Consider the following 12,417-nt stretch of genomic DNA (forward strand, 5'->3'; position numbering starts at 1 on the left):
TACCTGTGGTGGGTGCAGAGACAAAAGTGGCCAGTCCTCTGTGGAGGGACATGACAATGATGGAAATCCTTAAGATGGAGAGTGCAGCTTCCTTAAATGGCACCACTAGTCCTTCATTGAGGTTGAAAGAACTGGTTAGGACACTGCTCCTGGACAGAAATACCAATCAGTGCTCTAAGAGTAAAGAGGGGAGATAAAATTAGATGCCAGAGTTTAATCTTATTAGGTCCTGTCCCACAGACAGGCACCTTTTTGCACTGTCTTCATTTTCTCTCTCTTGCTCTCTCTTTTTCACCCCTCCTCTCCTCCCTTTGTACTTGTGTGTGTGTGTGTGTGTGTGTGTGGGGGGGGGGTCTGTGTGTATAAGGGAATTTGAGGAAAAATGCAACAGGTTATTAATGAGATGTCATTGGTAGTGACAGCTCTCACAGTTACGTGTGTCCTTACACCCTCAGCATTTACAGCCCAAGTGCTCCTTTTGCAGTTTTAACACACCGTTAACTTTATAGAAGAAGATTCAGATTCAGCTGTCAAACGTATTGTCAAGGACATTACCCCTGTGTGTACCTTCAAAAACTGACTTTAAACATCTCTTTCACCACACTTGAAAGCTCTGCAGCAATCAATTTTTAAAGTAAAAAATTAGACATCTGGCAATAAAAATTTTTAGATCAGTCAATTCAGTCACATAATCTGTGGCTGTGCTTATATTTGGGAATCACTGTTGCATTAATATCACTGTCCATGTTTATTCACACACTACACAGCATGCCTTTCCTGACTGTTTATATAATGGTGTTCATTATGGCACTCCTGTCAGGAGGCTAAACTGCACACTACCTCTGTTAAAACAGACAATATAAATACGTAATTCTCGTAATTTAGATGTAATGGTACTATATATGTAGTGTCTGTAAATATTCTGGCTGATTGTTTTGGTACTTGGAACTTTAAGATTATCCTCCAAAATCTTGATATTCCAATTTTCCCTATAACTGCTGTCCCCGAGATCACTATCCCTAATTCTTTAAAAAAAAAAGTTTAAATTCTAATTTATTAAACAATCAAAGCATATTTTTGGCTTCCATGACTCATTTGGTAAATTTGTCTGTTAAGCAGAGTATTTTCCCTTCTTGCCGTAAATTTGGGATTATTTCTGCAATTTTTAAATCTGGTAACTCATTAAATGTTGTGAATTACAGACCAGTTTTGCCAGTTGTATTGAAGGGAAGTGAAAAAGTAGTACTAGATCAGTTCGTGAACTTTTTTGAGGTCCACCATAATTTGTCTTGTACACATTTTGATTTCCAGAGACACCATTCAACAGAAAGTTAGCCAAATATTGAATACGGGTGGCATAGTTGGTGTGGTATTTATAGATCTCTGCAAACCATTTGACACTGTTGATAATAATAATAATGCTCTTCTTTCTATGATTTAATCTTTTAATCTCTTGTAATACATTAAAATGGATCAAATCTTATTTGACAGTGCATAAACAATGTACTTGGGTTCAGTCAAAAATATCGCCATTGACACTTGTCCTACTAGTGTTCCACAGAGGTCTATTTTGAGCCATTATTGTTTAGGTTGTATTTGAATAACTTTCCAGAGGTTGTTCGAATGTACAATCAGAAATGTATGCTGATGACATTATGATTTATTTGCATGATAAGCTGTCTGTCACATCTAAAATTGCAGACTGGCTTTCCCACTGCTTACTTTAAATGTTGAGAAAAACAGCCTGCATGTTTTTTTAACATTAAAACCAAGAATGGTGCCTTACCTGTAGGGCTGCTCAATTATGGAAGAAAATCATAATCACGATTATTTTGGTCATTATTGAAATCACGGTTATTTTACACGATTACTCATTGACTTTGGAAATATGTTGCATTTATTGAACAAACCAACGAATTCTCCATAAAACATATAGAAAAAACAACCTATTTTAAAATTTTATTAAAACAATGAAGATTGAAGTGGAGAAATGAACAATGCTACTGTGAGTGCAGTCAGAATTAAATAAAACACTGAAAAACTGTCTGTAGCACAAATATGGATAAATAATGTGTTTTTGACTGGGTGAATATGAAAATCTACTGAAACAGGTGCTGTGGATGACTCATATTTGCTTGTTGGACATCAAAACCTTTAGCAGCTGAATTTCAAGATTCAGGAAGCACTTGAAAACCACTTGGAAGTCTACATTCAAAACTGGATGCAGTCAGATCCCCCCCGAATAAACATGATGAATATCAAGACCAGTTGAATCATTCTTCAAAAGTCTCATCAGTGACGGTTTTAACCTAACTACCCTTTTACAAAGTCACCTGTCTATTGATTGGACCCCTACCAATTTATATATGATAGTACAGGAATTTTCTCTTTTACCTTCAGTGGAGACATTGTCAGTTATACTGGATGAAGCAGGGGCCTTTAAATTGAAGACATCAATTGTGGATGTCTTTGTTTGAAGACATAAAAGTAATTAAGAATAAAAAAACAAAATTATTCAAGCCCATTAGTTTAGAAGTGGATTACCTCTTGAAGACCATGAAGACATTTAACTGCTGAAACAAAGTTACCCCAGGCTTTACCTGGGAGGAAAGTGAGTGGATTTTAATTTGAAACGTGGAGGACATCACACTGATCCCAATATTTTTTACTTGATTACAGCAGTGCATTTAATAGTTATCTCACTGCACCATTGGCATTTACTGTATACCTGCAAGTTAAGTAGCAGTAAAAATGTCAGGATTTATGTAAACTGCACCGCTGCGCCAGTGTCTCACCAGGTAAACATCATGCTTCCCAAACATTTTGCAGGCTCCTTTTCACCAACATAGGCAGCATAGCAAGAAACATAAGCTCAGTTTGATCAAGTATGACTGATAATTTAGCAGTACTGCAGAGATGTACCACAATCCCTCACCACACCTCGGAACACACACACTTTCTCAGTTGTCTCCTTTAAGGGATCACATCTCTGCTTTGAGAGGTTGCTTTCAAAAACACTTAACAGAACGACTTGGTTAGAAAAGCTGTCACCACAGCACCTGCTGGTTATAACTCAGCTCATGTGGAGCTAATTGTTTAAGATGACAGGAACTCCACCCTGAGCCTAAAGTTCACATCTCAGAGGGGGTTAGGTTAAGGCCTGGTTGAGAAGTGAGAGTATTGATTCATAGAGGTCATGGCTCTTCTTTGCTTTTGCCACATTATTTTCTTTTGTGAAGAATGCATATGAATATAAAGAACATTTTTCAATGAAATAGCTTAAGGGGTGAAATCTATAACCATGACAGAATATCTATGACGCAGCTTAGCAGGTCACTGGCTGAGTTCTCTTCCTATAACAGCAGGAAACAATAAAGCTTGATGTGCGTCTGCTTCTCAATTTTATTGACTTGTCTGAAATTGTTTATGATAGCCTGTTCAAGTCTGTGCAACTGAGGCTTTGGTTTTGATCTAGGGCCTACACAGCTGCGTATGTGTGCTGTCTTGTGCTTATCTGATTTTTACAGTCATAGCACTATAAAGACTGCTGTGGAGTTAGAGTTAGTCATCTGAGGACAGCTCTGATCGACCCCTGAGCTAACAGCCCTGCAGCAGCTCTGCCAGCATGCTGTACACTCATCCACTCCATAAAGTCGGGGCATCGTTGTGTCCCTCATTTGCTAAAGCAGATACCCAAGAAGGATGAAGCATACATTAGGCTCATGTTTGCGTGTTTATATTTATTAGTAATAAGAAATAAGCATCTGTTGTTGTATGTGAAAGCTAAGTCATGGTAACTGGATTACTAGTAGTTAAGGCAAATTTTTTCACCACTCATCCAAGTAGCTTTTTTTAGTCTAAAGGGAAGTTGGTTTGGAGATCTCAACTTTACCTTACAAGCTGGTTTCCATCCACCCCTAGCCTGAATAGGTTTGATAGGTGGACTATGTAAATGGGGCAAGAGTTGATCACTTCACACCTGGCCTGAATAGGCTTCCCAGGTGAACAATGGAAGTAAGCACAGATGACAATTGTTAAGATCTAAGGGTCGACTCATGTGACCCCTCTGATCCACATACTTGTTGGAAAGTGTGTCCTTCCTGAAGGACATGTGAAGAGATCTTTAACTTCGTTTAGAAATGTTGTATCTCAGCTCCCCTTCTCTGTTAAGAGTTTTTCCATTCGAGCATGTATGGCTTCTCTGACCCCTCTCAGAAACCATCTGTCCTCTGTCCAAAATATGTATGTCGTCTTCAAATGAGTGTCGTTTTTCCTTTAAATGTAGGAAAAAGGGTGCTGGTGAATTTGGTCCAGAGGAGTTGATCTTCCTGTGCCGAGCCATTCTCCTGTTAAGTTGTTGTTTGTAGTGTATGCCATCCCAAAGATCATTTGAAACACCAGCTACATCGGGAATGACCAGGTTTTTCCTCTCTGGATCAGAAGTCTCAGCTTGTTAACTTGTCTTTCTACCTGATGTGGATGCTACCTTATTGAATGCCTACTTAGGGTAGCTGAAGTTCTTTGGGCTGTCTAAGACAGCCACTTAGGCCACACTAAGTGGGTAGCCTAAGTTGTCCACATAACCTCACCTGGAATCTGAGAACCTATGAATCTTCAGACATCTGTTCTTGTGTTACATTGTGAGCTCAGCAGTGTATTTAACATCTCTCTCAGTACAACATTGACATTTACTGTATATACCTATGGGTTTAGTAGTAAAAATATCAGGAAGCCTGTGAACTTTAAAACTGCGCCAGTGTCTCAGCTGGTAAACATCATGCTTCCCAAACATTATGCAGACACCCTTTCACCAGCAAACAAGAAACATTAAATATGACTGATAGTCTAGCAGCACTGCAAAGATTTGCCACGATCCCTCACCATACCTCACAACACTTACCCTCTGTCATCTCACCATCACAACCCTTCAGACAAAATGCGGAATAATGCCTGTATATGAAAAACAAACTTTCTTACAATGCGTATATAAATCCGTCTTGGGTTATTTATTCTGGTATTTTCTGTGTTGCGATCTAGAGGTTACATTTATTTCTTCTGATAGTACTTGAAACCTGTATTTAGTATCCTGAACAGTGAGGAGGTTTAGGTTTAGAAACTCACTAAGAAAGCAGCAGGAAAAAAGTGCAAAGAAAAACAAAATCTGTGACAGTGGCCATTACTTAAGAGTTGTTAAGTTTCCTGTCAATTTCTAAGTGCTCATCTTGTGACTTATGATACCTACAAGATTTGAAGCATTCAAGATATAAGAAGCGAAAATTAAGTTTCAAAATTCTGAAGTCTCTATTCATAAAAAAGTGAAGAGAGAGAAGACAAGTAGACAAAAACTGTTTTTTTTTTTTTTCTTAATGCGAGATAAGAGCAAGGTCATTTGCAAGGAAAGGATGTAGTGAAGGGTTTTGCCTCAAGATAAAGGTCCTCAGGTTTTGCAAAAAAACAGTCTTTACCTGAAGGGTCGATTATTTCATTGGAGAGCCAAGACAGTGCAGAAATTGGCCTGGGTGATAACATGGTTGCAGAAGTATTAAATAGTGCATAGAATCATTGCAGAAAAGGTTATAAAAGATGCATTTAAAACTTTTTAGAATTGTTTGGTGATAATCACATGATTCTTCATAATCTCCAGAAGAGATAAGCATTGCTTTTGTGCAGTGTAACCCACAGTTGGCCGCTAAAGTTTCAACTAGGTTGATTCAGTTCTGTGCCTAAGGGACAGAAAGATGGGATAAAGAAACTAAGATTTCACAATGACCACTAATGATATCAGCATTATGACCATTTATAAATGCAGAATGGTCTTTCTTAGTTCTACTTTCTGCTTAAATGTTTCACCATCCAATTTAATCCTCTTGTTTTGTCAACAATATTAAATGTACTAATCTAACATTTTCCGAATAATCAACGTAAACGGTAGACTGTGCCAAGGATCATAATCTTGTATTTACTGTATAAACAGAGTAAGGAATGGGGCCAGTAGCTTGTTGGGAATTGACTTCGTGTTGATAAATAGATAGGTAGATTTTGCCTTATAAGGTTTCATAGACTTAATAGTTTATTCTCATATACTTTGGATGTATTTAGACACATTTTCTGCACACTAGCCATCACTTCACCTACATCTGTGTATGCCTGCTGCGTAAAGGCTAACAATGTTATTTTACCTGATGTTATAATAAAGTACATGCATAATAACATAGCTGCCAGATAAAACTGAAAGAATGAGTAAGTTCATACAGAGTGACTATTGAAGGGCAAATAATGAAGGGAGGAAACAAAGAGTAGAGAACATGTAATGAGTAAATGTAGTCTGACAGATAGGAAGACCAGCTGTGCAAACCCATTTTCAGGTGTGTGGGGGCAGTTCAGTCAGTTTTGCCCTGCTTGAAAAGAAACTGCTGGTTATGTCCAGCTGCCACTGTGGCGGTCCTGTTCGTTCACCACACTGAGTAATTAGACTCCAGCCTCATTATATAAACAACTTGCTGAACTATTTTAGGAGTCTGTATCGCTCGTGCCTGCTTAAGTCTCATTTTCTCAATTTATCTCAACTCGCTGATGCACAAATGAAATATGGTAATGCCCCATATCCCTGATGCCACTAAAGGTAATGCCATTAAATGTAAAAACTGAAAGGAAGTATGGTTTTATAGATTTGTCCGCAATTTAAGTGCAATAATGACCTCCTCCTTCAGTGGAATTTTCGAAATCCACAGGCTTTGTCTTTGACATTCATGTCTACATATGGAAAACAGTTTCATATCGTTTAGTTGCAGCCCCCAAACCTCTTTCCCAATTTGTCTCCAGACATTGTTGGGCTCTTTGTAAAGCATAATTATGTCAACAGTCACTGGAGATGAGACACCAGACCTTTTGATAAGTGCTTTCCCACAAGGTAAATTTGGCAGACGGAGTGGGAGCAAACATGCAAACAAACCAGCAGACAGTAATTTTCCACTGTCTGTTACCGTGCATTTTAATGAGGGTGACGGATTAATGCTTCACTTTAGTAATAGGGCACCTGCAGAGCTCCAGTTAAGCCTGTTCTGCTCTATCAGTGCCCAGCTTATCACATTGGTAATGGTCACTCACAAGGCCGTCTGTTTCCACATCATTTTTCCCTCTAAATGCCTTTGTTGTAAATGGCCTTTTTCCCTGTGGAAAGTTGTGAACCCCCACAGAAACAGTGCTGTCTCGAGATTAAATGGTTGAAAACATAATCTCTTAAGTGTTGTTGCTGATTGCTGAATGATAATTGAGCTGTAGGGTAGACATTTAGCAGGGCTGAAATGGCCTTCATTTTGGTGAAAGGGAGAGTAAGTGTGTGTATGCATAAGTTGAGCATAAGACTTGAGCTGTTTTTAATGTGAGGAGCCTTTATGTGTGTGTGTGTGCGCGTGTGCGCGTGTGCGTGTGTACACCTGTATTTGTCTAAATGTAAATGTCTTTTTGGTCTGAGAAAATCTCTGTCCAGTCTGAAGTTACTTTGTTGTGACATGTGCTTATAGGGTAAATATTTTTATCCTTTTTAAAATCTAATGACGGGCTACATTCTGGAAGTGCCGACCTGTATAAACTTGTCTATGAATGATGCTAGGTGCTATGTGAATAAAGCTTGATTTCGAATTATACACGTATATATGACTTGACCTTAAATATCTGAATATTAGGCTATACCTTATCACTTTGTGATATAGAAAACATTCTTTAGAATTTTTCAGAATTCTTTTTAAATTAATTATTATAGCCAACTTCCCTATCACATAGTGATTTCCTACATTATCTCATATTAAATTGATGAATTATCAGATATTTTTGAGAACTTGCCATATTAATCAGATAGCTATACTTAAAGGTGAACACTGCAATTAGCAGGAGCAAAGAGAAAGTAATTTTCTAGTTGACAAAAAGTTAAAAGTAGCAATAAGATTCATAAAATCCCAGTATGTGTTGGGCCTGTTTCACAATCTGCACAATGTAGGTAGGCAAAGATAGATACCTGGACAGAAATTCAGGATGTATTTCCTCAATGTAATTTTTTACCATGTGTTTAAAAAGAAGTAAACTATTTAATTGTAAAAAACATTCTTAAAGTCTTTTAAGATTCCTCTGAGAGCTCCTAACTTGGCCTAAAAATTTGTAGCCTGGGGGTCTCAACTTTTGTATATTTTACCCTGATCACACACATTTAATCTATTTAAAAGTAACCGGGAAAAAAATGGACATGCTGTTTATAGTCCGTACTGAAAGCAACATGAACGATGATGTTGTGGTAACTCTTTTTATTTGCGTACACCTCTTTTCTCTTTTCAATTACTCCGACAACACTGGGGAAGTTCAAATATGCCTTTTTGTGTGAATATCCAGTGGACACAAAAGGCCGAGCTACTCTTTGCACAAGGAATATTTATGAATATGGCCCCTGATGTTTATCAGCTGTTATATGACTTATATGAAAGCACTTGCTTGCTGTCCCAGAAATATCCTTAACTAACATTATGGGTCTGTGTGAGCATGTCTAATTGACATTACCTCACATTGACAAAGAAAGCAATGGATGAACTGAGTATTGGTACTTTGTTTCTAAGTTTTCACTGGTGTTAGCATTATTTAGAGTTGCTTAATGGACCCTGCCACTCTACATCCATGCCTTTGATCAGTGTCCCACCTCCTAGGCTCTTATCTGGATTTAAACAATGAACCCACAACCTGCTCTTGTTGTTCTCTTGCTTAGAAAAGGGACTGTTGGCTCAGCTGATGCCGTTGGATATAAGCGATTTATGCCCCTTTTAATGGTTTTACACGCTCCCTAACAAAGACACAAATTCCCAGACTTGTGTTTGTGTTTTCACCTCTGAGCTGAATATCACCGTAACATGCATCTTCTCTCTTGGTTATTGCCTCCCTATTGTCCACAGGCTTTGGGTGCAGGGGCCTTTTGTATTAGCCTGGCTGGAATCACCCTCTTTATTGTGATTAAATAGGAGCAGAGAAGGTTGGGAGACTGATCTTTACCTCTTCAGCAGTGAAGGAATGGTGCATTAAACACTGCAGTATCTTAGTTCTACATCACCCTTTGCTGGAGGACAAAGTGTCACTGTCACATTACAAAATTGTGTATAAGTTTTTTATTTTGCTTTTTTTTTTTTTTTTGCTTAGCTCACATCATATATGTTTGTTCTGCCCATAATTTAGTTTAATTTTGCATATCTCAACTCTGCGTGCAGTGCTGATTTTCTTTATGGCTGTCAGTTTAATGACATTTCCCCATTTTCTCCTTAGTGAAATCATTAATTAACAATTCTGAGCATATGGGGCCATTAACACCACCTGAGTACTTTGATAGATGTTTCAGTGGTTGGTTGGTAAATAGTTTTTAACAGTAAATGAAAAATAGTCTTTTGGGCTCACAAGTTTCAAATTTTTTCATTATCAACATTATATATTTTTTTATTTATTATTATACAATCTTAACATCCACTACATGTTAAATTTACAGTAATATAAAGCGAGCATATCTTTACTTTGGAGAGACAAAAACTGATTGTTCATACTTGATAAAATTTTATCAGTGGGTTATCCCAGTTTGACAGTTTATTTGCAAATTGTTGTATCACTTATGGCGATTCACCGCACTAAGTTGTCTTCCTTGTGAAACGCTCTCCTATCATATGGAGTGCCTATATTTGGTTAAACAGCATACACTCCAAAGTGTGTCATTGCTCAAAATTAATGACTTTGATTACAAGTGGTAATTAGTGTACTGAGTACAGTCTATTATTGGTCATGTTTCCTACAGGGAAATATGTTAGTCAGTCTGGTGGAATCTGGAGTTAGTTAAATAGGCTTCTCTAACTGTGGGAACACTTTTTAATGGTAAATGGAGCCAATTGGTTCACTAGGGATATGTTAAAGTTATAAGAACTGAGCAGAAGCTACAGAGACAAAAACAGTGTAAAAAAAAAAAAAAAAAAAGGGTTATACACATTGTTTAACCTACACTGTCAAACAAAGCGATACTTCTAAATACTGTATATTTTGATGCTGCTTTTGGTCTGTCAGTGCCACGGTAGGGCACTTTGGTTAACATTGCTTTGCTTTCAATAAAATATTAAATATGGCAATAAATCAATAATGACTTGTGTATGTATGACTTTATTGTGATGTATAATAATTTATAATTGTTTTAATGATAAAATGTTTTGATCAGGCCAGTGATCCCACTGGCTGTGTTGGTGTAAAGGTAAATATTCTTATATACAGTACATGTTTCTATGAGGTCATGTCAGGTAGGCTGAATTGGATAGGTCTTCATTTTTATTGCTGCTGCTGAATGTTAGTACTGAATGCATCTTTTTAATGGGCTAGATGTTGTTTGTTCATGCAGTTGTGTTTCCCACATTTTGGGTTGAGACTGCTATTCTGGAGAATCTCCATAGATGAACGATTCTCTAGTTTTTATGGTTTAATGGTAGTAGTAGTGGTAGTAGTGGTAGTAGTGGTAGTAGTGGTAGTAGTGGTAGTAGTAGTAGTAGTTTCATACTTTATTGAAGCTCTTATCAGATGCAGAAGTATATTTGGATTACAGAGATATTTAAATGAACTTTTCTGATAACAGATTTTATCTTTTTGTGTTTTTAGGTATTTGGTGATTATTATCACTTCCGGCATCGTAGAGTGGTGAAACGATCACTGTCGGACCACAGGGGGACACAAGTCCGTCTAGAAAGAGATCCTAAGGTAAGAAGTTTACTTCTGGGTCTTCAGACTATGTTATGGGGAAAAAGCATGTGAGTTGTGGGGTTTTAAGCAAGCCAGAGCAGTAATTACTACATCCTTTGTTCAGTTTTTGGTGTCAATCATTTCTTGCTCACTTCTTACTGTTTGAAACCCTCAGTTTACTACGCTTAGCTTTGAGTCCATACAGTATGTAATCCTTCTGCAAGTCATTTATACAATGCTTCATAACTCTTGATTAAAATATTATATAATGATATTAAATAATATATTATTATTATGATCATGTGCCTATCGATTAAAGTTTAGAGTTAGGTTTTTAATATGACAGAGTTAAACATGATCTCTTTAATTAGGAGAACTATATGAAAGTCAACAGAACAAGGAAAATGACTAATGCTTCTTGCAATAAAACACTGGTCCTACGAGGAGGTATATATGTGTAAGTTTGTGTCGCATATGAAGGACGTCAGTTTCGCAGCACTGTGCTGTGACGACCCTGCCCACCTTTAGGTGGTACTCAACTGTAATGGAAAATGGCCAAAACCGAGTCAAGTCTAATTAGAGCCAAGTAGTGCTAAAACTGTATAATGGAAAAGTGGCATAAGAAACAGAGTCGGAACAAAGAGGGTAAGATAAAAGCCACAGGGCAAAGAATCAAACTCTTAGCCCTCATTTATCACCTTTTTGTAATGGACGTGTCAAATGAGACATAACAGCCACATTGGGTGTTTTTCCTTTTACCTGAGTGTTTGAAGGTGAGCTGGTGCTCCCCCATGGACACTCCCCAGATGCATACACTCCTGTAAAACTAGTTCCTCCCCCTTGACTGATCTAAATTGAAATTTCACGTGTGTATTTTCTGAGTGTAGGCCAAGAGAGTTTGAGGTTAGTTTGAAAATGAATCTGTGTCCTGCCCATTGGGAAGGACATATGTTGGAATTAACATTTGTGGCTGTGGGAATTCAAAGACTTGTGTAGCTGTGAAAGAGGATACTTTTTGAAGAAGTTTGTATCAGAAAAGCATTGGACCTTTAGAAATACTTTTATAAAAAATTACTTAAACTATGAAACAGTGGTTATCATCTTTACTTCATTGGTCTCCTATAATATTTTGTATAATCTTCCTCATTGTTGCGTGTAATAACTGTGAACAAAAGCGTGTTAATGTATTATGTCCAGAGAATGTGGACTGAATTCAGACAGCCTCTCTTCATCCTTAGCACAATCAAAAGTTTATTGTAAATGTAAAATTCAGTTGACGGTGGTCCTTCAAAGCAGCTGTGCACCTGTTAAACGTTGCTGGAACAGAGAGAAAAAAAGCCAGAGCAGCTTTTCTTGCATTGTCTGCTGACACTTACAGTCATTATTAATTGGAACTGCTGGCTGCTATTAATTTGTTTGTCATCTTCAATGCTGTCAGCATCTGGAGTACCTTTTAAATGAGTAATGTGCTTAATGTGCTTTTCACAACTGGCATATCCAGAGCACAATGGCTTACAGTGAAAAACTGATTTGAAATGACTGTCTTTATACAGCGATCAGCCATAACATTATGACCACCTGCCTAATACTGTGCACACAGGAGTCTGTGTGGCAGTTGGTTGGCACTGTCACTCTGCAGTGACATTTAAACATTAAAACATTTCAACATTAAAACATTGA

General features: G+C 37.5%; 1 protein-coding gene across 7 annotated transcripts in view; it reads left to right on the forward strand.

Moving 5' to 3' along the window:
- The window catches only part of furina (furin (paired basic amino acid cleaving enzyme) a), a 77,806-nt gene that overhangs the window by 29,801 nt on the left and 35,588 nt on the right, over positions 1–12,417 (forward strand). For all 7 annotated transcript variants that reach the window (XR_003296431.2, XR_003296432.2, XM_026320488.2 and 4 more), the window contains exon 3: positions 10,657–10,755. Coding sequence is in view for 5 of the 7 variants with exons in the window: in XM_026320488.2 (XP_026176273.1) it covers positions 10,657–10,755 (99 nt within the window). In the remaining 2 variants the exon portion in view is untranslated. The remainder of the gene's footprint in view (positions 1–10,656; positions 10,756–12,417) is intronic.

This window comes from Mastacembelus armatus, chromosome 3 (assembly GCF_900324485.2).
Source record: "Mastacembelus armatus chromosome 3, fMasArm1.2, whole genome shotgun sequence".
NCBI classification, from domain to species: Eukaryota; Metazoa; Chordata; class Actinopteri; order Synbranchiformes; family Mastacembelidae; genus Mastacembelus; species Mastacembelus armatus.